Consider the following 26,981-nt stretch of genomic DNA (forward strand, 5'->3'; position numbering starts at 1 on the left):
TCCCTTTAAATTTACATGAGAAAGAGCTATTTACATTTTCACGTTGACACTCTCAGGAAGTCTAAATAAATAAACAAAAAAAAAAAATCCACCTAAAACCATCAAAGGAAAAAAAGGTTCCAAATGTTTGTGTCAGTGTGTTCTATTCTTGAAGTGGGTGAGGTGAGGCTCGCGGGGCAGAATTCTAACAGAGAAAAATCCAGCAAATTATTTGAAAAGGTGAAGTAAAGGGAAGCTTTTCTGTTCAAGCAAAATTTAAGCCAGTGTGTGAGTGTTTGCGTGCGTGTGCAGCATGTATTCTGAGGAGATTGGCTAAGGTGAGTATTAATGAGCAGGCAGTATTAACATGCACGTGACAAACTGTCAGCCGAGAATTAAAAGACGACAATATGGAGGCATGAAGGGATCACATCAATATCCAAAACAAAAGCATCTGCTGTGGAACAGATAATAACAAGCAAAAAAGTTTTGACAGCACAGATGACAGAACCACCACCAGAGACAGCAGGATTCCTCTGGCACATCACCATCTTTTAGCTGCCTGTGTCCCTGCGATTCCTAAATGGGGAAAAGGTTTTAAACAGCCTACTGAGAACTTTTTTTTTCCCTCTTCTGTGTAAAACTTTGTGTGTAAATGCAGGTCGAAGTCTCACAGCATGTGCGCTGGCTGGGGTTGCGCTCACTGGCCAAACATTTAACATAAGCGATGATTAAATTAACCCACAAAACTCTGGAGGAGTGAAAAAAGGCAAAATAAACGTATTTAACAGAATGCTGACCTCTTTGTTCTGATTGCCACAGCAGCTGAGAGTTCAACCAATAAAAAACCATTACTCATCTGGGACATTTTTATAGTGCAGCCGTCAGAGTCCTCTGAGATGTCTTATTCATCTCAATTATGGACACATCACCTTGTTATTAATAATGAAGGAGGCAAAACTCGACTCTTTCTTTTAAGAATAGTTGCAGCAGTTTATATCCACCTCATGCATATAAGGAAACATTTGTATCACAACAAAACTGTTGTGTTTGGGATAGTGTTTGAAAATATACAAATTGAAATAATCTCATTAAATTTGCTTTAAGTTTGGGGAGATTTTCGGCCAACACGAGGTCAATGCAGGGTGTTCTTTGTGGTCTTTGCCTTTAAAGCCTCCATACAACTGGGTGGTGAGTAGGAGTGAAACTGGGTAAAACCATTAATGAATCAATCATCGAACTGGAGGGCAGACAAAACATGATATACACAGGATGTACATATTCTAATATACAATTTGAAGAGAATCCCTGAGCAGCCAAACCCTCTCACGTGCCGTATATCCACACAAAATGCAGCTCACATCTCCGCCCGGAGCTTTTAATGCATCGCCACAAAGGTGCATTTTAACAATTCTCTGCAAAACCATTAAGAAATCAATGTCCGGCCATCATCCAGACAGGATGAATGGCTCATCATAAAAGATCTGCGGGCACAATGAGCTCATCTTCTTCTCACATGCAGCGGCCTCACTGCTGTAGGCTTGGAGGGCTGTGTGGGCTTCTGACTGCTATTAGACAACAAGAGGCGCACAACTTCTTCAAACCATCCTGCCCGAAGGCTCATTTCATCCGACTGCATGTAGCGGGTGATTAATTAAGCCCACAGAGACGCTCTATTCTCCATGTGAATCCCTAAAGCAGCCATTATAGTGCAGGTTGTTTGGCCTGGGCGGGCCTCCGCGGCGTCATCATCAACTCAGTTTGGTCTTGCGGTGTGGTGGTGAATCGCGAGCGCAGCTGTTACGGGAGACGCGGAGACGGGCAGAGACACCAGCAGCGGCGCAGTGATTCACAAAGACGAGTTGTGCAGGTCACATGACATCTTTCACAAATAAGAGTGGCCTCCAACCTATGGTACACACCCATTAGTGTTCAATACAATCAATATCCTTTCCAATCGGACAGATTGATGGTTTATATTAACGATGCTAATCCGAAACAGATACTTTATGCGAATATCAAATGCAAATCAAGCTCAAGTAAAACACCGTCAGGTTCCTCAGGCAAAGAAAAACTAAATAATGTCGGAGTGTGCATCAACAAGCAGACAGGTGAAGAATTCCCTGGTGTTCCACTTGCACTGCAGGCGTGTGGAGCTGCATGTGCGCTTCCATTGTGTGCAAAGTGAAAACAACTTGTCTCACAGGCACAGATGAGACGGGGAAAGAAATAATATGCACGCATATGCATGAACAAACTGCCAATAACGCGGCTAGAAAGAGCAAACTCAGCCACTTGTCAGAGAAGTCTGCTGTGTTCAAAACAGGGCAACGAAGATTCCGCAGCTATTTGCGCCGCGCCTGCATGTTTTGCATGTAATCCAAAAGTCATTATTATTTTTTGACAGCCCTGAGATAAACAGAGCTATCTTGCTGTCGTACTGGTGTGCCCATGATAAAACGGCTGATTTTTCCCTCCTTAACTTTCTGCACACCAACACTCAGTGGCGGAGAGGAGAAATGGAGGCACTTGGTCGGCTGAGCATGATCAACGACAGTCTCAATTGACAATCTTTTGGCTTTTGGCTGTAGCATTAGCATTAGCATTAGCGTAGTTTTAAGCTTTGGTTGTATGGTAAAGTGCCATTTCCTGTGATGTTTGACAGCCGCTTTAACGGTGTAAAAGGCTTAAGGATTCAAATTTTTTCTCTCTATGTCAACAGTCGTGCAGTTGAGAGTGCAACTTGCCTTCAGCAAAAAGCAAAACGTACTTTGAACAGAAACATGAGTAATAAAGGCTGCAGTCCACGTTGTCCTCTGTAGACTGATCATAATGTTTCCAGTTAGAAACATTAGCTGATGTCATCATGCTCCCGGGGTGTTTTTAGTTCAAAACTGGGTTTGGAGGGAGTTCCACTTCTCGCCTCACACTATGAACAAAAGCGTCTTCAGCATCACACGGAGTAAATTGTAAATAAAATATCATGTCTGCGAGACTGTTTAAAGTTTGGGAATAAAGGCCTCAATTCTCTGAACGTCACCCTTTGAAACAGCTGGTTTTCAACAGGCTGGTAACTGTAGAGCAGCTGGCAGGTTGTTTTTTCTTCTTACAAAAATAGTTCTTGTGTGGAAAAGAAATTATTTTTCATGTCTTCTATTTTTACTTTCACCACTGCTACCACAGCCTGTCTGCTCAACATGAGGTAACGATGCTTTAAATAAAGTGCTGGGGACAAGCCAGTATACCACTTAGAAAAGGACAGTATAAAAAAGTGTTTTGCCAAACAGTATCCACAGGTTTGTCTCTATTAAAAAAATTGTTTTGAAAACATTTTAATTAGCGGCCATATATACATATAATGCTGCAAACATATGTATATTTCTATGTATACAATAAAATGAAATAAATCAAAGAATAATCATACGATTTGGTCAATCACTGTGTTAAGTGTGTATTTATTATAACACAATTAAACAACACTGTCATAATTGAAAGCCTGACGTCAACGCCCAACACCGATCAATTTGGTATTTTTCTTGGTCATTTAGGCCCTGAGCAGGGCAGTAAAACTATCTGTGAGACATGGAGATTGAAAAAAAAAAAAGTCACTCTTAGCACCTTTGCGAACGCTGAGAGTATTTTAATTACAAAGCCAGGCTGCTGTTGCTTTAATCAGACAGAGATTCCTCAATGACCTGCCCACTCGGCAATGATTAAAGAAAACAATCCTTGGTTCACTGTCTGTAAGTGGCCGGCCTCCAATTATAGCCTGCTGCTATTTATCATCCATCGTCGTGTCATTGAACGTCTAAAATAAAGAGAGTGGAGTCAAAGCTCAACATCAGTGGCTGCGTTTGAGTTAAGACTCCTCTTGCCGTCGATTCTGGCACCTCGTCGGGGGAAGCTCAGCGGCTTTCCAGACTTCAGTCGGTGAGAGAAAAAAGAAAGCAAAAAGACAGATGTCATCATGAAATTTTTAGGATGCACCAGTGTTTCTAACGCTTTGTATCAAAGAAGTGGTTGGCTGAAGGAGATCAAATATTCTGAGAAACTTTTCACGCTCAAAGTCATTTTGACAACAGCTCAGAAAACTTTTGTTCTCTGCCATTGGCCCCGTTTTTGTTTTTTTGTTTTTACAGCCACAGCCATGTTGAAAACAGACTCAAACCACAAGGCTCTAATCTATAATAAGAATCAGGTTTAACTGACCTTAAGCAACAAAAAAAAAAGAATAAATCCAAATATATGCTTTGTTTTGTTTTGACACATTTGAGAATCTTTGTGATATAAGTGGAACAACTTTTCTCTGCTTGAACAAGTTGAACATACATCACATATCGATAGATTTTGATGCTCACAAAGGCGTGTATTCACACTCGACTGACAAAAGACCAGAAACATAACTATACATAATTTAGATAAGAAAGTACCAGACTGGGTTGGACCAAGCAGGAATGTCATGTCTTATTATATTTTTATGTAATTTATTTTCAACAACAACAAAAAGAATCAATGAAAACACAGTCACACTCAGAATAAGCTGAGGACAAACTATCTTGGGGTGAATGGTATTCCATCCTGGACAAGGCGCCAGTTTACTGCAGGGCCGCACAGAGAGACAAACCATCCATACTAACACCTGCAGAAAATCTGAAGTTGTCACTCAGCCTGATGCGGATGTCTTTTGACAGACACAGTGAGACCACGCAGCTCCACCTCCGCAGGGAAAGGTCGCAATCAAACCTGTGACCTACCTGCTGGGAGGTGACGGTGCAGCTGTCGCCTGCACCATTATCAATAGAAGATGTCTGAAAACGCACTCAAAACACTGCAGTTCCAGCCCGTTAACTGCAATAGGAAATCTACCCGCAGGAAATTAAAAGGCAACACGAAACAGTGTTGAATGGGAACAGGACTGCGTATAAAAAGGAATGTGAAAATAAATGGAGAGTAACAAGACATCTGGGCAAATGAATCCTACACCTGTCTGTTCCGCTCTCAAAATATCAGAGTGGATCAAGAGGCATGAAGACATTGGGTCTGATCCACAAAGTGATTGCTCGGCTTTCGTGGCAGGAAATCGGTGCAAAAACAGTGCACCAATAGACTGCCTGCATATAAAGGTGGAAAGTGGTGGAATATGTGCCAAGCAGAGTCAGCGCCAGAGGGGTGTCCAGGGTGGCACTGGCCACCACTGAAATCTGATTGGACACCCCGAGTGCCACCCCGAACATTTAATTCGCTCAGGGTGGTAGTTTGACGTTAAAGACCTCGCTAAGCGACCTTAGTAATGGACCTCACACACTTTGCTGCCTTACTCAGGAACTTCATTTCAGATTCTCCCTCTGGTCAGTGGGACTGGAGTTGCCGATTCCAGAGTCACCGAGTGGAATCACGTTCTCACTGTGCGTTGCAATCATGCCGACCCTCCCTACCTGACTACCAGGTAGTTTCTTATGTCAAAATGTGCTGAGGTAACTTAAAAGTCCAGTGTGTAAAATTTGCCTTGAAATAGGATTTGTATATTCGTAAAAGCTTAAAATACTGCCCATAAATACATTAATAAAAGTGTATACTAGCAGTACAATTAAAGTGATTGGGTTTTCCTAGCCTTAAAACGGTTCTCATATACTGTATATAAGAATATACATAGAGCAAAGGTTTTGCTCCTAGTTGGCTGCCATTTTGCACCACCATATTTTAAGGAAGGCTGGTATTTAAGGAAGCCTGCCTGACAGTGCAATAAACAGAAAACGCACGGTCAGGCGGGCCTCCTTAAATAACGGGCTTCCTTAAAAATTTTACCCACTGGACCATTTTACACTCCTGACTCCTCAGGTGCAGCGTTCCTGGGCTTTTTCGTGCCTGGATATCTTAAGGGCAAAAACCGTTGTGGACACGACACAGAGATGCAGTAGATTACAGCTGCAACGTCGCAGCAAAATGTGCCGTCATTTACCACCGCGCTCAATTCTTTGCGGATCTGGCCCATTGACTTTTAATGCCTCAATATTGCAAAGGGATCATGAGTAAACATTCGACTATTTCAAAGGTTTAACTGATTTATCTAGAGGTGCAATTCAATGGAGTGCAAGGCGAAAAATGAGCAACAGTCAAGTTGGCTACTGCGGCACGAGGCCGAGCGACACTCCACCAGGCTGGACCTTCTTCGCCCGACGGGCTCCTATCACCTTCTGTATTCCCGGCCCGCTGCCCTCATACTTCAGTCCCATTCTAATGTATAAAGCTCGCCTGCCAAAAACAAAATGTAAACCCACTTCTCCGCACCACTTGTTTTGTTTTCAGAAGTGCAGCTCAGACTCGTCGCTCCTCTTGACCGTTAGCGCTCTCGTCGCAGCGCTCCGGGTAACTTGTGACAAAAAGCAGCAATTTACATTTTGCAGCAGCTTAACACACAGCCAAATGTACAGCTGGCTGCGGTTATTAATAGATCAGGGTTGTGCTTCTGAAAAAAAAAACATAAAAAAAACCCTGTCACGATCAAACCGCTCTCTTATCACGCGGTGTCATAGAAAAGGTCCGTCACGCTTTTATCTCTCTGTGATTGGACTCGCTTTGCCCCTCGCCATTTTCTCTGTTCGGTGGTAAATATTACTGGCAGGCTCCTAACACAGGCTAAATGGCAAAATCATATTGCTTCTGATTTATCATTTTTACAGCGGCTGACTCAGAATTAATTTAAAGATGAAACTGATCACTGCATCGCCCCCCGTTCAACATTCATATCTCAGGTCCCCCGAGACGGAAGATGAGGCGCTCAGATGTGGTGCAAACACGCAGGGAAGGACTAAATCATAAGGTTATTAGCCGATGTTCACACAAAGACATCTGCTTCACTGCTTTTCTGCGAATGAAACATTGGCCTTACTGCACAGGACTTCATTACTTAATTATTTAAAACCTGATGAGTCATTTGTATCGAAAGCTCAAAAGTTCCCAATAGCAACTCCAGTTTTTTTTTTTGTTTGTTTTTTTTTAATCATTGCTGGCTAAAACACACACACAAAAAAAAATCAAAGGGTTTTCATAGCCTGCCAGTGTGTGTATTCAGGTGTTGCCATGATTCTCAGAACCACATTGATCTGGCCAATGAATATAGTCCAAGGCCAAGTTTTGAGCCTGTTTTCTCCATTAACTCAGGTGGTCAGTAAAGGATAAGAAAATCTATCCCCCCTGTTACAAGTAGTAAACATTAGCCTTTCCTCTGAATTGACCAAACTAATTTTTTCAGACAGTTTTTCCAACTTGGCCATCAAAATTTCTGACTCTCTTGTGGTATTTATTTTGAACTTGCGAGACGGTCACTGGCTGCCTCGGGTGAGAGGAATTTGGATCCGTCTGGGTTTTTTGGTTTTTTTTTGCTGCACACAAACATATCACAAGGCAGAAAGTTTGTACTTTTGAAGCACGGAAACACTGGATTTCACAGTTAAAGGTTATGCTGAGAAAATATAGCAGAAATAAAAACCCTCCACAAGCAACTTTCAAAAAAGAACAAGATTGTTGCATGGAGGTGAATTCTCCCAGATAGACTTCAATCTCATGACAGTTTGAAAAAGGGAACGACCTCAACTGGACACAAGGGTTTCTTCACCTGTCTGAGGCCAGATGACGATCCTCTGAGAGACAAATAGGAAATCACTAAAGGTACTTTCACATCTGGATCGACGGGAGTTATTTGTTTGTTTGGTTGTTTTTTTTCCAAAATGGGGATGTGTTTCGGCCTTGTCTCGGTTTGTTCGGACATGATTGAACGCAGCAGTTGCACTCTGATGTGGAGCAAATCAACAGAGCCGAGGTCCCCAAGAAGAAGAAGGTCTTGGCCTGATTCCAACTGAACCCTGAAGCAGTTTGTTTGGAGTGAGAACACAACCAGCCCGGGAACTACATCTGCAGCCAGGCAACTGGTGCTCAAAGATTGTTTGTCACAGTGGACAATCACATGGATGATGTGGACCTCGCACCTTGGCGTGCCGCTGTCACGGCACCGTAGCTTTTCCTTACTCAGTATTTAAACGCTTCGCTGTGTCTGTGGCTGGTGAAAACGTGTCCAAATGTCAACGAGGTATTTCGCCTCTTTGTTGCAGCAAATTGAGCCTGTTATGCTGTTGTTGTCATGACACTGCGCCACAGTGCAAAGTCCAACCAGGAATCATGAGGAAAGCACAAACAGTCTAAAGCTAAACTGTAAGCCGATTCACCACTAATTGTCTAAGGTGTGAAAGTGTTTAATAACAAGACAAGCAAATCTCGGAACAGACTGTTTGCAGAGCTCAACATTTCTGGAAACCTGAAGGCCATGCGTTTCTGTTCCTCTTAAAAATGACTCTCCCCCAAAACAACGAGAAAACAGAGTCTGCACGCTCGACAGCGCTCCCAGTCAATTTAATTGCAATTCCACCAAACCATGTTAACAACTGTTAACATTCTGCGCCCTGCCAGTCTGCCTAGCAACTCACGTATAAAAAGCCCATTATCAGGAAGACACCGGTGTTCATCACAGGACTCGGCTGACTGCCGTAACTTTGAACACTATTATATTCTATTTTTCATCTTCCTGAAGTGAATTCCTTTCTTTCTTACCAGCAAATATGATTAATTACCACTGACTGGCTCCACTTGTCGTCTGTGTGTGAAAGTTCGGTGTCTGCCATTGTGACTAGCTGCGAAATGGGGGGAAATTCTCTCATTAGGACGCATCAGTAGCTGGCACGTCAAACTGACACATGCTTTTGAAAAAGGAGGAGGGCGACTGGCTTCCTCGCTGGCCGCTCCACCAAAGTGGAACTATGCAGTGACGGAATTTAGGAGAAGGATCATGTTTACTTGCGGCACGCTTTGTCATCACCTTCTGTTCATTCCTCCTCGTTAGAGACCTGGAATCCCCCGGACCCTTCACACTGAGCACAATGGCTTTCTATGACAGTGTCCCCTTGACCATTTAATACCATTAACGCAGACAGAACCCAAGAGTTAAGCCGCTAATATTTAGTTTTAGGCAATGCAAGATGCTGAGAGCAGGACCTAGTAGCTTGGCAGTGGAGATAATGCACTTGCTATTCAGTAAGAGATGAGTCCGACCTTTCGGCAACCTCGATCACCAACGATTACATACGTCTTTTCATATCTTGCCTTTTTGCTGTGACCGTTTACCATCAAGAGGCATGTGACTTCAGTCTGCGGCTGCTGACAGAAAAAATAAAAGTCATTCTGAAGACATAGCAAGCGGAGATGGGTTAGTCCTATTCATCTATTACTAATGATGCATCTCTCTGAGAATGCATTAACTACTGACTGATGGCTTCTTGGTTTCACATCCGTTTATATCATTTCCTTTCCGCATTTGTGGTTTTGCTCTCAGCGCATCTGAAACCACAACAGGACAAGAGATCAACAAATTCTGGAAAGAAATGGGGGGGGGGGGGAAGCAGCAGACACTTAAATCTCACTTAGCTCTCTCTTTTAAGTGGTGACCTTCGAAATGTCAAGAGTCTTAAAAGCCACAAAACAAGAAGGGAAAACCCTGAAAAATCAGGGTGAAAAAATGAGAACAGATGAAATATCTTCCGCCTCCATTATGAAGTGAGGAGAGGTGCATCTCTGCTGGCTGCCCAGAATGAACCACACAATCTGCCTTTGATGTGTTTTCTGGTTTAGTGTTTTAGCCCATTCACTTGTGTAATAAGCCGGTGTTAAAACTTCCTATCTAGCAGAAAGCGAAACCTCATTTTACTAACTGGATTTCCTGGAGGACATTGACTTTCTGGGTTATTTTCCCCTTAAATGTCTCACTGCTCAATACACTGAAGACTAAGCAGTCATTGGTTGTTGTTTTTTTCCACTTTTCTCTTGAGAGGCTGGATGCCGGGTGAGGAATTAGATTTAAAAGTACAACTAGAGCAACACTTACTGCAGCACATATTTAAAATGTAATTCCCGTCTAACTGATCAATACCGTTGCTAAAGAGCGAGCTACCAATGTACACGCACACCCCATTTCACACCCCATTCGGCTGAGCCAGGCTTCAACCAGGTACGAGTTGTTTTTGTTCTGCCCTCCACTCAGCTCTGGAAGATGAATGTTCTTCCTGCTCAGATTTGTTGTTTCTTCATATATGTTTAGAATAATCTAGTCTAGTAATCTAATTTTACATATGTCAAATCTAAGATCACCGATCTCAGTCCAACCCACAATGTTGGTTTGTTCCTCTCCCCATTTAAAAAACAGTGATTAATGCATGTGTGCATCATCAAATGTATCTCATGCACCAAGTGACTCTACAGTGCATCATCCTATCAATGACTCAGTGACTGACTGAGGTTCATATTCTGATTCTGATTTAGACAATATTCTATGCAATGTCATACATGTTAGTACATCTGAGTGGACTTGGTGCACTGTCAAGATTTTTTCTTCAACCAAAAATTAAATGACTTAGTCACCAACCATTAATAGGTAACGTTGCTCATGTAAATATGCACTTGGTATTTTTGTCTAAGTAATTTTCAAAGGACAAGTTAAATGTTAAGCTTTAAATCCAGAAAAAGAACTATGGTTTTTCCTTATTCCAGTTACGCCTGTGCTAATAAACACGTTCCTGAGGAGGAGAATATTAGTTTACCCGCAGCAAATTTTAATACCAGTAATGGGGAAATTACTGCGAATGATTCCACCTGGGCAGGAACTCAGGGCTCACTTTTCAGACACAGCTCTCCTAAAATTTTCTCTCCTTCAATATTTAATCACATGTTGCCCCAAGTTGCCTACAATAGGGCATGGCCATGAGGAGGTATTTTAATGATTAGAAAAAGATCTCTGCATGACTGAAAGATTCTTTTGATGCTTTTTAATATTTGACTGCCGAGCCACAGGAGAATTATTGAACGCTGCAGAAACTGTCTTTTTTTATCACCTGCAAAGCGAAAAATAGATCTGTGCTCTCTATTAACGAAGTCTAGAGAGCACAGCACAGTCAGATTTGAATAGTAAACTCAGAGTGTTTCTTGTTTTTTGTTTCTGCTTGTGGACTCTTGGCAGCTGTTAAAGGGCATGTATCAATTATTCAGGTGAGGAGCGTCTCGATTTTTCTCGTGGGGATTTTTTTTTAAGGCCGGAGCAGAAGGCGGGGGGTTGGGGGGGGTGGGGGGTCACTTCTCAGACAGATTCACTGCACCACTCGACTTTAATGAAGCTTCTAATATCACAAACCCTAATCTGCAGTGAGGGTGCGACACTCCCCTGACACGTGAACTGTGCACGCCCTCGACAACTCTTGGTTCACTTAGATGTTCCTCCATCCCATCTGATTATAGAGCCACTCCGTTATTAATAACTAATATTGTTGGAGCCTAATGCACATGTTAAGACTCAAGCACATAACTTTTCCAGTGAATTAGTGGCGACATTAATCTGATATGGCCTGACTCTTGCCTGCTCCGGCTTGTGATGTTCCAGTGTACGATGCTAAACTTTTGCAACTAGGATCCATTATTTCTGAATGTCTAACGGAGCTGCACTGTCACCACAGTGCGCCACCACTCTGTGTGCAATTAACACCAGCGGGGCAGCGCAGCAAAACTTGTATCTGTGAGATTTCAGCTCCGGTTTTGGGTGCAAGGCAGCGAACGCAAGACGCCTATTGATGTGTGTCATACGCTGGAACGATTAGAGCGGAGAGAGGCTGCACTGTGGAGGGCAGCACTGATTTCCATGAGATGGGGGGGGGGTGAGAGGGAATGAGAAAAGGAAAGAAAAATAGTGCGCACAGATCGTGTGGCTGCCTCATTGACGAGTGACTTTCTATTCTCCACATCCTCTGTGCAGCATTGAAGGTCTGAATCACAAACATCAATCAAGGTCCTTCCATTTTCCTTTGAATGATGAGAAATGACCTGTGCGTCAAACTGCATCCAGGTATCCAAAGAAGTATTAAAAGAAAAAAACAAAACAAAGCTGTTGACAAAGTTGATGTGAAACTCACTGCAGTGTCTTTGGCTGTTTCAGGTGCTGATTTGGACGCAGTGGAACTAAAGTGATGAATTAGAAACATCACTGGTTTGACAGAAAAGTCACAAGGACTTTTGAAATTGTCAAGGTTGTAATCTTGCTGTGTGAATTTGAAGATACAACATAAATACAACCATTTTTAGTCGATGAACATTTGTGTACACACTAGAAAGTTATTTAATTTGCAGCAGTTTCTGTGTATTTTAATCACTTTTTTCCATATCATTTTAAAGATTAAAGAACATGTTTATGGGACACTTGGCTGTCAGCTTCAGGTAGTATTTTTATTCAACAGTTTTTGAAGGAAAGTTGTAATGAGTCCTTTGACGTTTCCCATTCTGATCTTTCAGCGCGACTGGCCCCCTATCACTTTAAGTTGTAACAAACAGCGTTTCATTCAATAGCATGAAAATTGAATTTGTGGACTGAATGAATTCTATAGCAGAAAATGTAACAATAAAAGGGTATTTTTTCAACCAGCACTGTTTCATGTGACATGTTTTCATTTGTCTTGCCACTGGCCCTGGCTGATATAGAAACCAGTGTGGATTGAGGTGTGAAAATCACCTTGTGCCAGTTGCCACGTTTGATTCTTACACGTGTGTGTCTGGACAGTTCGAGCGCACAAATGACAAGGCGTTGATAAATGAGGCGGCTGAGAAACATCACCTCACTATGACGACAGTTCTATTTATTAGCGGTACAGCCTGCTTCACGCCTGGACTTTACAGCATGCTGCCACCTGTTAGGGCAAATAAACAAAGCTCCTCTGAGCTGCATAGTGATAATGAGTAGAAAGAAGAAAATCGTGTTAAAAGCCAAAAGTGTGAAAGAGTGCGCGCGCGACCGTAGAGAGCCAGAAGCAGCGAGTCCAGAAGGAAATCACACCTGCTGAGTCTTTGCCCAGGCTATACAGGACGGTACTGTATATTGCAGAATATTGCACGCAGTCCTGGCTCTTACATCACTGTTTTTATTCTCATATTGATAAAAATGTCAACAGCAACAAAACAGGCCAGACCTCGGCTGGAAGAAGTTAGCCAGACCTCAGAAGCAAGAGACTGATCGATCCTGCACCGACTCAGGCAGAACTGGCAGCCAGGTATCAATATTTATCCCCGTAAAGTTAAGGTCAATAACAGCTTTCTATCCTTCTCTTCGTTTTTTAGAGACCAAACTTTCAACTTCAACTTCAAACCTCTCGCAAGCGGCAGCTTCTCCGCTTGAATCATCAACATTCGCGACGGTGCATGTGGGGGGTATACGCTCATTGACAATTTAATTAGGTGCAGCCCGCTAGTTACCAGGCACCTGTTATAGCAACTGGTGAGTGGATATGATAACGATTAGCAGCTTTGCTAATTCTGAAAGAAGATACTAATCTGTCAAATGTAGCACAAAACAATGCCAGAGCTCTCGCTGAGCAACTTTTAAGTCAACAATTAGGTCATGGATTGGCAGAGGTAAACAGAGTGGGAAAAAAATGGCATATCTGATGTGACTGTCAGAAATCGTGGATGGAATAGCTTACTTTTTCATGTTTCCTTTACATGCCAACTGGTCAAAGCAGATGGCCACCCTTCAGAATCCAAACTCCACTCTCACAACCAAAACTGAAAAATGTTGATCTGTGTGTGCAAATGAGCTGCACACCAGCTATTCTGCTTGTGCCTGTGTTTGACAAATGAGCACCACCGGCTCGGTTTTTGGGACTGTGGGGACACGCACAATAGCCAGTCAGACTGTGCACTGATTAGCTGGAGCGAATATCTCTTCTGACTGACGCATGTCTGGTTTGTGTGTCGGGAGAGAAAACGAAAAGACTGCTGCAGCAGGTTGGAAATCGCAGAAGAAACCTGAGAAATTCAGCGCTGTAAACAGAAGATTAAAAAAAAAAAACAGCACGGTCTTGAATAGAAAACTTATATTTAAACTTGACTATAAAAAAATAAAAACAGACACTGAAGGATGAAAGATGCAATTTTGTCTTGAAAAGCCACTGAATAAAAAATGTGAAAATTGTTGAATTATGTTGAAATGAGATGCTACCGTGAAAATAAGGCCAAACCTGACACAACATGACAAATTGAAATGTCCTAAAAGCGTGTCTTTAACCTCTGCTGCATCAGAGTCAGAAGCCAGCCGGAACCAGGATTCTCATTTGTGAGCAAACAGAGGAAAAACAGCCCCGAGCTGCCTCCGAATGCACGAGCAGCCGACTAAATGTGTTGCACATCTCGTATCACCTGTTGGGGTTGAAGACACGCGCAAAGGGGCAGAAATAATGCTTAGCCTCTGGTTAAAAGGGGAGGAAAACACTGCCTGCGTTCAACGAATGAGTCATACACAAATCACAGTGTCTGTGCGTGACTCTGCTGCGAAATAATGAGCGGAGTCAAATGCTAATGTCAAGCTAAATTTGAACTCAGCCGCTCTAGAAGCCGTAATTGTGACGACTTGACGGACGGTTTTCCATACGAGCTGAAAGTCGGATATGACGCGTTTCCGTTGAAATTTGTGAGAGGTTTGCAGCGTCCACTGTGGTGCCAGTCGCAACATGTGCAGCGTTAACTAACAGCTAATCAGACACCGACATGGCAGCAGCTCAGCGCGTTTAGGCATGTGGACGTGGTCAGTTCAAACTCAGAATGCATCAGAATGGGGACAAAAAAGGGATTTGAGGGACCTTGAATGTGGTGAACACGGTTGGTGGTGCCAGAAGGACAAGCCGCATCACAACCATAGACCACAGCAAGGCAGCAGCTCAACTCACATAACCAGCCAGGGTGTGAGGGACGCCCCCTTTCCCCCAAACACACACCTCCAGTCTAGAGGCACCTGTACCTTTTGTCCAATTCAACAAGCGAGGTTTCCTCCCACACACGACAGAGACATGCAGTTGGCAACTCGGAAATGTCTGAATGCGTGAAAGTGCGTCTAAACATTTGCTTGTCCCTATGTGACAGCAGGGACGGATTCCAGCATTCTAGACTCCAGGGGAAGCAGGGATTTAAAAAAATTGGATGGATGAAGGGGGCATGGATGGATGGATGGATGGATGGATGGATGGATGGATGGGGCAATAATATTATATACTGTCACAAATGATAGAATGAGTTTAAGAGTAATAGTTATGGATTTTTAAATACTTTCCGTTATGTAATGTCAAGAAATCACTCAATATATACTGTATATGCTTTGACAATGCGTGTGTGTGTGTGTGTGTGGGGGTGTGGGGGTGTGTGTGTGTGTGTGTGTGTGTGTGTGTGTTCCATGCGTGCGCGTTTGCAGGTGCATGCGTGTGAAACAAGGAACTGTCAACGAGCTGACAAAACAAAGAAGCAGCTAAAACTGTCAGAGCCCATCTGGTTAATTTGCATCATTTTCAAATACACCGAGGAGGAAGGAGGATAAGATACAGGTGTAATTCAGTGTGTCAGCTGTTTGCGTCTCCAGGCAAGGTGCAGCTGTCTCAGTGCACCATCCAAAATAACTCAAAGGAACAAAAGCGCACATAGGGGAGAAGGCGTCGAACTTCTCTGTCCTGTTTTCTGCATCCCTGCCACCGTGCAGTCACTGTTTGGAGGACAACCTACAGTCTCTCACGGCGGAAAATGACATAATTAAGTTGTGACGGTATGGAAAAAAGTGAAACGCTCTTGTCCTTATCGCTACCCGCCACATGGCTGACACTAAAGCACGTGACAGGGGAATGTTTGCGCCTCAGGCTGGGCTCAGTCAAAAAGGCCGCTGGCTAGTTGCTGGTGGTTAATGCTAACGCTAACGCTCTGTTCCAGGCTGACAAAAGAACTACCTCGCAGCTACGGCAGCTCTTTTTTGCCCAAAAAAGATCCAAAGACATATTTTTTTTTAACTTTTGCGATTCAGTTTTTGACTGAGCAACACTGGAGCCATTGTCATACAAGGGTGCCGAAAACCAGGACGTAAAAAAAACAAAAACAAAACAGGATGTGAAAGCAGGACGTTTGATCACCCTGAGCACTCTGTGTTGGAAAATGAAAACGATCCACAAGAGGCAAATGAAACGGCGGTCACATGTCCCAACGACAACGACAGGTAACGTAGGAACATGTGGAGGATGGTAAAAAGCGTCAAATCATAGCAGAATGGAAACTTTTATTTTTGCAAAATGATTTTGATGAACAAATGTAAGCAATTGTAACAAACAAATAAAAAATCTTAAGTGTAGTATATTTTCATGGCAGACTACGCTATTTTTATTGACAGACCTAGCTTCTCGGCGCCACTTAGAGCTTAACTCCATGTGGTATTTGATGCTGGTCTGGTGACATAAGAGGACAGCTGAATCTCGTCCACAGCCGAGAGACTGAGATGCTCTTTAACAGCCAGGCTGCTCAATAAATCTTCTCCCGTGTGGAGGAACTTTGGCATGAAACACTTTTATAAGCGCTTGTTTTAATGAAGAGGAATCAAAAGGTGACAATCTGAAGCCGCTCAAAAAAGAAGCTGTAAAACCTCAAGAGTTACAACAGGAAATGGATTTCACTGTCAGAAAAAGGAGCAGATTTATGTGTTTTTAATAAACTCACACAGTCGTGAGTCACTAGCTCTCTATTGGTTATTTCTACCTTAACTGTAAAGCCTTCATTTTTGTGTCCTGTCATTTATTTACGCATTGAACTGTGTGATGAGAAAGTATTCCACTAAGTGTCACTTGAAACCTCAAAGAGCAAGGCTCAACTTCCCGAGGGGATTAGGTTAATATCAGAGGAGGGTTGCTTCAATGTGCATATTTGATTCCCCCCGCACCCCCCATTCTTTTAAATTATTTTTCTTTCGTTAAAACCTCACCAAAGTTTCCGACTATTTTCCTGCTCGGCCTGCTTCCAAATGTGTCACAAAATGTGTCACGACGATCCAAATTCAAAAGCATATGCTGCGTTTGCGAAAAGAAATGAAGCCAACTCAGTTAAACATTTATTACACATACATAAATATTTCCTCAGCACCGTTTCCACTAAGCGCTTGACAAAAAAGGATCTGCAGTTTTGGCACCCTATTTTATTTATGTTTTGCAAAGCTTTCCCAGAGACATGTATAATGTAAACGGGTAAAGGTGTGACTAAGTTCTCTGAGTGCACAGCTACAAGGACTTAGGTGTGGAAATATTAATGAAATGAGGGGGGGGTGGGGGGGCGGGAACATGGGGATCCAATATAAGAAGTATTTACACACGTTAGGAACTTGCCAAGCACTTTGTTGCAAGGTTGCAAGATTTATTTTGAAAGGCTGAGAACACTGAACACTGAAAGACAGTAATTAAAGTAATTTGATGCCACTTTTCACATTATGAAAAATGACTAAATCCCTCTATGAAGTAAGAAATAGCGACTGATGAATGCTTTGCAGTAAATCCACATTTCATGTCTGATTGGATAATTAGTGCCAAAACAAATCCCCAAAACCTGAGTTGAGTTCATTGAATCACAGATCGCCTGATCTCCTCTCGATGCAATCAACACAACCCTGAGCCAAAGGTCAGCTGTTGAAGAAAACCAAATCAATGTTTGTTACATCCTCCACACACTGATAATCTGCAAATGTACGAAAGAACTCCCCCACAAAAATAAAAAAAACAGAAAAGCACGCGGTTTGAAATCAAAGGAGACCGATTCATTAGAAGATATCTTCATCACAGACTGGACAAGAAGCAAACTCATTCTCAAACATTCTCTAATATATAAAAGTCCCTCGACACCCCGTGGCCATAAATCTGAAATAATCTTATAATCCTTATCTGCTGGTGTTTCCTGGGACTGAAGACACGACATTACCGAAAACAGTGGGAGCGCCAGAGTGATGCTCCCACCCTGCACCAGAGTAATGTGGCACGAGAGCTGGGATAATATATTTTGATATGGGCTTTGACGAACCCTGTTATGAGGCTGCAGTAATCACGTCTGTCTCATTGACTCTCACCCTGCAATCCGTCTCACTCCCTGCCACCAGGACCAGAACAGCTGACTCCAACGGAGCCATAAAGAACTCTGACAGCTCAGGTCCGCCGTCTCCTCGCTGCAACGGTCCTCTGGATGCGAAGGACGATTGTGATTTTTTTTTTTTGCTTTGGAAAATTCCTGCAGCACAAATTCATTAATTTTTTTTTTTTTTAAAAAAAGTGTTTTTTGAGTGGGAGCAGTTTGCCTTTGGGAACTGACTCCACACATTAGCCACTCAAAGGCCACTTTATTAGGTACACGTTGCTTGGTAGCTATGGCTAACCAGTAGTTGTGTGAGTACTTCCTGTCTCTCTAAGGTGTCAGGACAGTCAGCCCACTTTCCTCTTACATCAACAAGGCATTTCCCACCACACAACAGTCACTCACTGGATAGCTTCCGTTCTCGGTGCCATATTCTCTCAGGAAACCCTTGAGATGGTGTGCCTGAAAATCCCAGTAGATCAACAATTCAAAGTCCCTTCAATCCACTTTCATCCCCATTCTGAAGCTCCCTTCAGCAAATCTTCACGGCGTCCACCTGCATTAATGCGCTGACTTGCTGCCATGTGATTGGCTGGTAAGGTATTTGCGTTAACAAGCATTAACTGCTAATGAAGGCAAGTTAAAGAAGACAAAAACCTTGCAGAGCCTCATAAAAGTGTTGTTTTTTTTTTGGCAGCATTAACAGCAGCAGGACTGACCAGTGTGGGGAAAGAAGTCATTTATCTTCTCCTGGAGAAGAGTTGCCAAGTTGATTTTGTGTGTATCTCCTTTTCATCAATTTCAAGACTTTGATTTTACCATGAACGCTGAGAGGGTGCATGTAAAAAATATACTGACATGGTTTTGTACTGATGTCTTTTGCAGCTGCACGACGTATCACTCTAAAGAAATCTTGAAATAAATGATTTTGTTGTTTTACTTTGTGTAAAGTTCCTAGACTTCCTTCCAGAGTAGTTTTCTACTTCTCGGGGCAGAGGAGGTATAAAGAATAATAATAAAAACCCACACACAAAAGGAGAGATTATTTGTAACAGTGAATTGATCCATTTAACAGAAAGTGTCAGGGGAAGACCTTTGAATTGGCAGCCCTGTGTCTTTTATGGTGTAATTTATTACATACAAGGTCATTTAGCCCTCTGGAGCAAGGATAATTAATTGTTTTCATTACGAAACAATCCCCCTCGTACATTCCCAGCCCTCTATGTTTTAATAAGTCCAGGATTTATGGGAACAACCGAGAGGAACGCTGGAGTGGGTGCGATCACTGCTGCCGCTCTCTCCCACACACGGCGTCGCTGCGCGCGGGCAGCAAAACCCAAAGTGCTGACAGATGAATCAGACTCGTAATGTTTCCACTGCGTCATGTTTACGGATGCCACGCTCTCAATAATTTCATCTGTATCGATTAGAAATAACATTGAACCCACTTTTCTATTTACTCCGCTGATGCCAAGGTCGGAGCGGCGCGATCCCCCTTCAGTGAGGAATTAACCAAATCCTTAAAGGGTGTTTGGCTGCCTGGCCTATAATAAGCATGCCGCCTTCTCTCCCCCTCTCTCCCTCTCTCTGGCTAAATGTGCACAGTGTACAGGGCTGCTTACTGAATAAGTTATGGAATTCTGTCAACTTAGCGAGACTAAAATATTCCCCCAACAAAACATTTTTCCCCTGCATCCTGTCATTCTGCTGCAGATAGAACTGTCTTTGAAATAGAAATGTTCTCGTCAAAGATTATCTATCTACCTACCTACCTACCTACCTACCTACCTATCTATCTATATATCTATGAGGATTCTGACACTGAAATGTCTTTTCATTAGAATTCCAACTAGGGAAATCAAGCATGTCAAGATGTGAGATTAAAATGTAAAGCTAAGGGAGTTTTCAGTCACGCTGAGGCAAAAACATATTTATCATGTTTACCATCCATCATCTTACGAGTCCTGTCTAGACTGTCCCAGTGGCTCAGGCCTGCACCTGGCCTCCACTGGCTCAGCTGTTCTGGCACTCAGTCAGCTGATCGGCACCTGCCAACACACCTGCTCGTTATTCACCTTTAACGAGCCACTCACTTAAGAGCCACTCAGAGTGTCTGACTGTTTACCAAAGACCTACTTTCTATTAGCAGCTTAAGAGGGAGGCCCACTCATCCAACCCCCGCACAACGATGCTCGCACAGCGCCGCCGATATCCTAGCGCTGAGCCGTCGCGCTGCATCTGTCAGGCGGAGGACGTGAGTAAGCGTCGTCAAAAGAAAATCAGCAGCAGAAGATCGCATTAATGAGACGGGCCACCGCCAAAAAATAAATAAATAAATAAAAATAAGGAGGGGAGAAAATATTGCAAGTCTTTCTGTTGTATATTTCTTTAAGTATTAAAACCCTAAGTCAATCAGAAAGCCTACACAAATTACACTGTTTTTGTTTCACACAAAAGACTCAATTCAGCACTATGGGATATTTTCCAGCAAAAAAACCCCCAGCAAGTTTCCCTCCTTCTGAAGAAGAATAAAAAGAGTCTTTAAACAGCTCTTTTTCCCAGAAGACCAAGAAGCTCAAAGGAACAGCCTACTCTCTGGAGCTCACCTTTGCCTGCAAGCACAAGCATGCATTCAAACACAGGCACACGTCCATGTGCATGCACACGTTTTTTATTTTGCTTACTCAACTCCGGTTTGCAACATTGTACTGGGAAATAAACCAGATGGATAAACCAAAGTGGCCTCCAAACTGGTCGGACCATTTCCATGACACTTTTGCTTGCAGATAGATCATCATCGTGTTCATATTGAGGCGTCTTCAAGGCCGGTTGAGGCTGAAATACTGAGACAAACTCCATGCTGACCTGAGGCAGGTGAAGGGCAGCAATGACACAAGCAGGTTAAAACTGCAGGTCACACACACTTCACACAGCCTGGTCTCCTTTGACTACCAGTGCAAACCTTCCACTGGCAACGTCATGATGTGGGAAGTGCACGAGCATACAAAAGTAAACAAACCATTCCATTTTTATTTTTTTTTATCAGTGCTAATTCTAATTTTGCTTTTTGTCTGTGCTCTTACATTATAAATATTCATTTAGAATTTTCTCTGTTCCAATTGAAAGGCCCCAGGTGGAGGGCCATTGCCAAATAAAAACAAGCAATTGGCCAGCAAAAAAAAAAAAGGCTCTTTATTTCAACAGGTTTCTTTTGTCAGACACACTGGTTCCTGGCTACGCTTTAGAAAACCGTTCACTTTAGCCTTGTTCACAGACGCAAAACAACATTTTGTTGTTGCCGTCTCTTCACAGTGCCAAACAGCTTGAACATTTTTATGAAAGTACAAGGGCTGAAACGTTTCATTTGTAAATGCAAAATGAAAAAAAAAGAATTATGCCGATCCAAGCCCAGAGAATAGGACTTAAAGCTAGCTGTCCCATCTCCAAAAAACTCTCCGCGACGCACCCTCACTTAAGCGCTGCAGATTTCAGAGCGCCAATAACCGCCCCCGTCGCTGGGCGTGTGTCAGCCTGTCCAGCGCCTGACAGTTCACGCGCCGCTGCCACGTTGCTTCGCCCTGGTAACATAACAGTCCACTTTACTTCAGCGCGCAGCCAGAGCGCTGGAACATTTGCGACTCCTCGGAGGGTTGGGGAGGCTGACGGCAGAGACGTGTCCCCTGGCCATCCACAGCTGGCCAGTCAGCAGGAAAATGTTGCCTCCTCACGAGCAGCAGTGTTTTGTGGTGAGGCAGCTCCCACTGGTCCCACAGTGCAGGATAAGTAAGTGTGTGTGTAAGGCTGACTATTGCACCAAGACCTCCCTTAGTGCACAGACACTGAATTGAAAAAAGAAATAAATATGACAACGATGCAATAGTGCAAGATGAAGGTGTGTTTTCAGAGATGCCCAAAGAGCTTTAATGACCCTGTCCCTGCCTGCAGCCTGCTGACTGTTGACGCCAGTGGCCACATACATACACAGACACACACACACGCACGCATACAGACACTTGCGGATTAGGGCTCTATGTTTGCCTCTGATGCGTATAGAGCAATTATCTGGGAAACCCAGACAATATGGTTGGCACTTAAAGTGGCAGGTCATTTTGCTGGAGCTGTATTTTCTTCTCTTTTTTTCTGGGGCCCTCTCGTGACATCCTCTGCCTCTTCTCCAGCATTTTCCCAAAAACAGATTAATACGCTGCTGCGCAGCACTCAAGGCCTCGAGCTGACGACCCTGAAGATTTAAAGTAACACTTTTAATGCGAGACGCGTCACCTGCAGTGGGTTCATATCGAAACATATTAGAGGAAGGCAGAGTATCCAACGCTGTGGCTGAGGGCTGACCGTGTTGATAAAGCTGTGACCCGGGAGATTTCATTGAGAGCACGCAAGCAGGGTAGAAAAGTACTCTCCCAAATCAAATTCTTATTCCACTCAAGTGGGATACAGCAGCCATAGGGTTGCTCGTTCTGTTATGACTTTCGATGTTGCCATTTTCGCCATCAGGGTCTAAAACTCAGGCAAAACAACAACTAATTCCATTTTAGCAGGAGAGCACACAATGACAAAGGCTGGCTAGGCTACAACCTGCTTAAAGGTATAAGAAAAAAAAAAGCCACGCCCCCTTTTCCTGTTGACAGTACACACAAATGTGTTGCAGGCACAACATCCCCGGCCCAGACTGGCCCACCGCGCTGTCAGGTTCAGAGATCTAGACCTTTGAGTTTATGTGCATTGAGCAGCCTCTGCATATAAAACTTTTATTTGCTTCAGTGTTTTTGTTTTTCTTCGCAAAGGCTAGCTCATTAGCTTTGCTCACTTGAGTGTCACCAGCCCAGCTGGAACTTTGTGACTCACAGTTGTTGACAGAATGTCAGTTGTTGACATGCAGATGGACTGTGACGGCGGGCTGGTCACTCAGGCAATGAGGCAATGAGTTGTGTGGCCAAAATTGAATTCAAACAATGAAATTGAATTTATAAATGAATAAACTCCACCTGCTGACTGGCCCACATTAGGCACTGGCCCACCGGGACAGAGGCCGGTATGACAGATGGCCGGTCCACCCCTGAGCATAGAGCAGGCTTCGCTGCCCACACAGGTTATGCTACCCAGTTAGGAACTCAGAACTGGGGCAGTTCTATTCAAAGAAGACATATGCTTCAGCTGCACACATAAAGCCTCTTGTCTTATCAAGAGATGAAGATGCCAAGAGGCTTCTTTTGAGAGGGTTAGAGTCATTTTTCTGCTGCTTGTTGCTCTCGTGTATCGAAAATGCAATAGTAACTCCGGCTTCGTTGGTTAGCACAGAAGAGCCTAAACCAGGAAGTTGTCTACTTACGGACACTTGCACGCCTCACCTCACCTTTTAACAAAGCTGAATCTTGTTTCGTGTGCTCAGAAACCAAGCGTGAAAAATTGTACGGACATAAATTGTGGGGACTAATTTTGTCAGCGCTCAGTTGCTTCCAAAATGTGCTAATTAGTGTTCATTAGAGGTGCTGCAGGCTCACTCTCCACTCCAGGCTTCAGACATAGCCTGACTGAATGTTTCCTCCCTTCTCCATCCTTTCATGTCGGGCTAAGCGGTGGCTTCGTGTTTACACAACAGAGATGGAGAGGGGGGGGGGGCTTTTCTGATCCTCTAATCTCCTATGATGTTAGACTGTTCATTACATCTGTTGGCGAGGGATGCGTTGTCTGTATATGTCGGGAAAAACAAAATAAAAAAATACATTTGGTGGGGGAAAAAAAAGTCTCAGAAAATACACACTATTCTTTGAAAGCTGTTTGACGAACTTCATGTCTGATCTCGCAGGAGAGCCTCCAGAGTATTTCCTTAGCAGCAAATCTAGCATGAAAACAGCTTTTGCTGTCACAGTGACGGAGGCTGTTATAAAAATGCACTTTGTGGGTGAGTCGCTGGGGTCACCTGCACGGAGCTCCTCCTCCTCGCAGACGCCGTTGGGTGCCAAGCTGAAATTGGAGAGCTGGCTCCGTGGAGGAATGCCTAGCCAAGCTTAGCGCAAAAAGCAAAAAAAAAAAAAAAAGAAAAGAAAATCTTGCTCACAGCGATGGGAGCAGATTTTTGTCTGCGTGTCACTCGTGCACAAGTTCTGTGTCCGTTCAATTTCAGACCTGGCCAAAGTGAGTGCCCCCCGCGGTGACGAGAATAGCTTCTATGAAATACACAGGCGGGGAGAAATATTTCGTGACAGAGAGAGAGAAAGAGTGAGAGACAGAGAGAGAGAGAGGGGGGGGAGTGAGAGAGTGGGTTATGTACACCGGGAATGCAGGGAAGACTGGAAGGAATTCAATAAAAGGGAGATTCCAGAGATTCCAAAAAGTGGGGAGCAAGTTGGAGTTAAATTATGCACAAGCAAATTAAAAAAAAAAAAAAAAAAAAAAAGCATTATATAAACCCAGTGATCACGAAACAGTTTGCCCCCGCACAAAAACAAACCAAATCTTAAAATGACCTCTTCTTTGTATAGATCTCATTTCTTTATTCTGCTTGTTTTTACTTAAATCGCTGACCAGTCTGGGCCTTTAGGTGAAGATGTCGAAGGTCTCTCGACACCTTGAGCTGAAATACAGACCCTCGGACGTGCCCAGCAACTTCACATGGCTGTTGTCAACGAAACCCACAGTTGTTAAAAATCGCGCGCACCGACGTTTTTGAACACCCAGTTCCTCAATCACCAAACCGCTTCCCCCCCGCACATTCGTCATTACTGTAAGACACTGCTGGGCCATTCTCTGAACTTGCAGCCGCACGGAGGCTGCACGCGCAGCAGAGCAGAAGCGACGGCGTCTCTCTACCTTGTATGTGCTGGTTGACCACATTCTCGAGCCGATCGAGCCTCTCCATGATCCGGACGGTGTCCCCCCTCTTGTCTCCCTCCAACTTTCTCTCCGGCGAAGGCACGGGCACTCTGATGTGGATGTTGGCGATGTAATTAGTGACCCATCCGACGTAGAGCAGGCACACGATGTTGGTCATGCCGCTCAGGATCACGCATGTGGACACCAAAGTTTTGGTCTTCCTGGCGCAAGCCATGCCGACATCCCTGCATGCGGCACCGCGCGATGACCGTCGGCGAAGCAGCGCGCGGGGACGACGAGACGCCCGCGAGGCAAGAGGCGAGAAAACTGGATTAAGGAAGTTATTTCCAGCGGCGGTGCGGCGTCCCCAGCGCAGCCTTTGCGCACAGCGTTCCTTCTCCAAATGACGCTGCAACAAACGAGCTGGTGCTGCTGCTGCTGCTGCTTCTGCTGCTGGTGGTGTCAAATATCTACAGGTGAACGTGCCCACCCCCACACACTCTGCTCGGCTCGGCTCGGCTCGGCTCGGCTCGCGCGTTCAGGCGGCGCACGTCTCGCTCCGGCTCCAACTCGCAAGTGCGGAATGGAAAGAAAGGGGAGAGACGCGCCGAGCCGAGCGCCGCGCAGCCAATGGGAGAGGATGGAGCGGGCTGACGGCCGTCTCCGCTGCGCGCTGATTCCGTGTCAAAGTGGATCCGGTCACAGCGCTTTCCAACGCGCCGGGCACCCAAGTCAGAACTGATCCGATCTGAGAGTTTTCCTAATTTCTTCCTCCTTCACACTAAGCTGCGAAACGTTAGTAACACACTTTTTTTTTTTCTTTTTCTTTTTTTTTTTCTTTTTTTTGAAGTTGCTGCCCTCTGATTTGAGCTGGCGGTGGTGCTGATTTTTTTTGTTGTTGTTGCAGGAAATAAGAGGTGTGGCGGGGTCATGTCGTGGTTCTGGATCAAGTAGCGACAGCTGCTAATGCACTCGAGGAGGAGCTGGTGGGTCGTGCAGCAGCAGAGGAATTGGCGATTTGAAATACGCAGCAGTCCATTGACTGAGACACACAGAATGCAAGTTAAATGTTCTGTTGTTGTATCAGCAGGAGACGAATCTATGTGCTTAGGGTGGGGGTGAGGGGTGCACATAGAGCCAAATGGCATTTTGCATGCTGAACGTCCTCAGGACTTCATATAGGAATGAATGTGAGCTCTTTTAATCTTCCACATTACTCTTGATTGTGTTTTGACATTATTCTCAAGTGTCATTACCACCAGAAGATTATTTTCCTAATGACAGCCTTTGTCGTCGCGCACACTGCCAGGCTGAACGTGTTATATATCACAATGGGGGGAAAAGGAAGACACTTCAATATATCGTCATAAATTATTTTTTGGACCTGGATTAAAACAATGTTATTAATATTTTCACAAGCTTCATTGGTTTTCTGGACCTGCAAATTATCCGCATTGGCACCAAATGTGGTGATGAAGCCTTCATGTGCAGTGGGTGTCAAGAGTTCCAGAGCACTTGGGTTTATACAAGACTGGATTCTGTAACACTGAAAATGATACAAAGGAATAGACAACTTTGTCTTTTTTAAATTTATATTTTTAAAATTGAAGATCTGTGACTTTCAGGTCAAAGAGGAAAACTGTAAAATAAGTGTTCGCTGTGGGATTAATCTGAATCTATTTTTGCTAGAATTGAAATGACTCTCTGTGAACCTTGTTGACTTTAAGCTTAACAGATTTTTTTGGCTTTGGTTTCTTAATTGCTCCTGTCTACTGAACTGTGCTTCTCATCTCGATTTATCTTCCTTCCTCTTCCTTCATAATCAGTTATTCATGATCACCTTTTGTCAGTGTCCAAGGTGACTTCTCCAGATGTCCGTACAACTGCAAGATATTAATACCCAACAATACAAACGAGGCGGAAGTCGAGTCGAGTGACCCTGTGAGACAAGGAGGGCCTGAATCCATCAGCTTGTATCACTCACTCCCTCTCGTTGGCGAACCTTTTCTCGTCAAGGACCCGACGGACGCACAAATGCACTCTGTCTCTGTCTCTGTCTCTCTCTCACACACACACACACACACACACACACACAAACAGGCACGCACATGCACGCATGCACAGCAATTCCTTCACAAATGGAAAATGCATTCAATTTTAATATGATTTAAAATGTAAAA

The 26,981-nt window shown here is 43.9% G+C and overlaps 1 protein-coding gene across 1 annotated transcript in view; it reads right to left on the minus strand.

Annotated features, from left to right (window-relative positions):
- galnt18b (UDP-N-acetyl-alpha-D-galactosamine:polypeptide N-acetylgalactosaminyltransferase 18b) overlaps positions 1 to 25,306 on the minus strand; it is a 62,452-nt gene extending 37,146 nt beyond the window's left edge. The window contains exon 1 of the mRNA XM_076022510.1: positions 24,799 to 25,306. Within this exon, the coding sequence (XP_075878625.1) occupies positions 24,799 to 25,036 (238 nt within the window). The 5' untranslated portion in view covers positions 25,037 to 25,306. The remainder of the gene's footprint in view (positions 1 to 24,798) is intronic.
- Positions 25,307 to 26,981: the final 1,675 nt, after the last annotated feature.

The sequence above is a fragment of the Nelusetta ayraudi genome, unplaced genomic scaffold, assembly GCF_046127955.1.
Source record: "Nelusetta ayraudi isolate G7.1 ecotype Tasmania unplaced genomic scaffold, CSIRO-AGI_Nayr_v1 ptg000002l, whole genome shotgun sequence".
Classification (NCBI taxonomy): domain Eukaryota; kingdom Metazoa; phylum Chordata; class Actinopteri; order Tetraodontiformes; family Monacanthidae; genus Nelusetta; species Nelusetta ayraudi.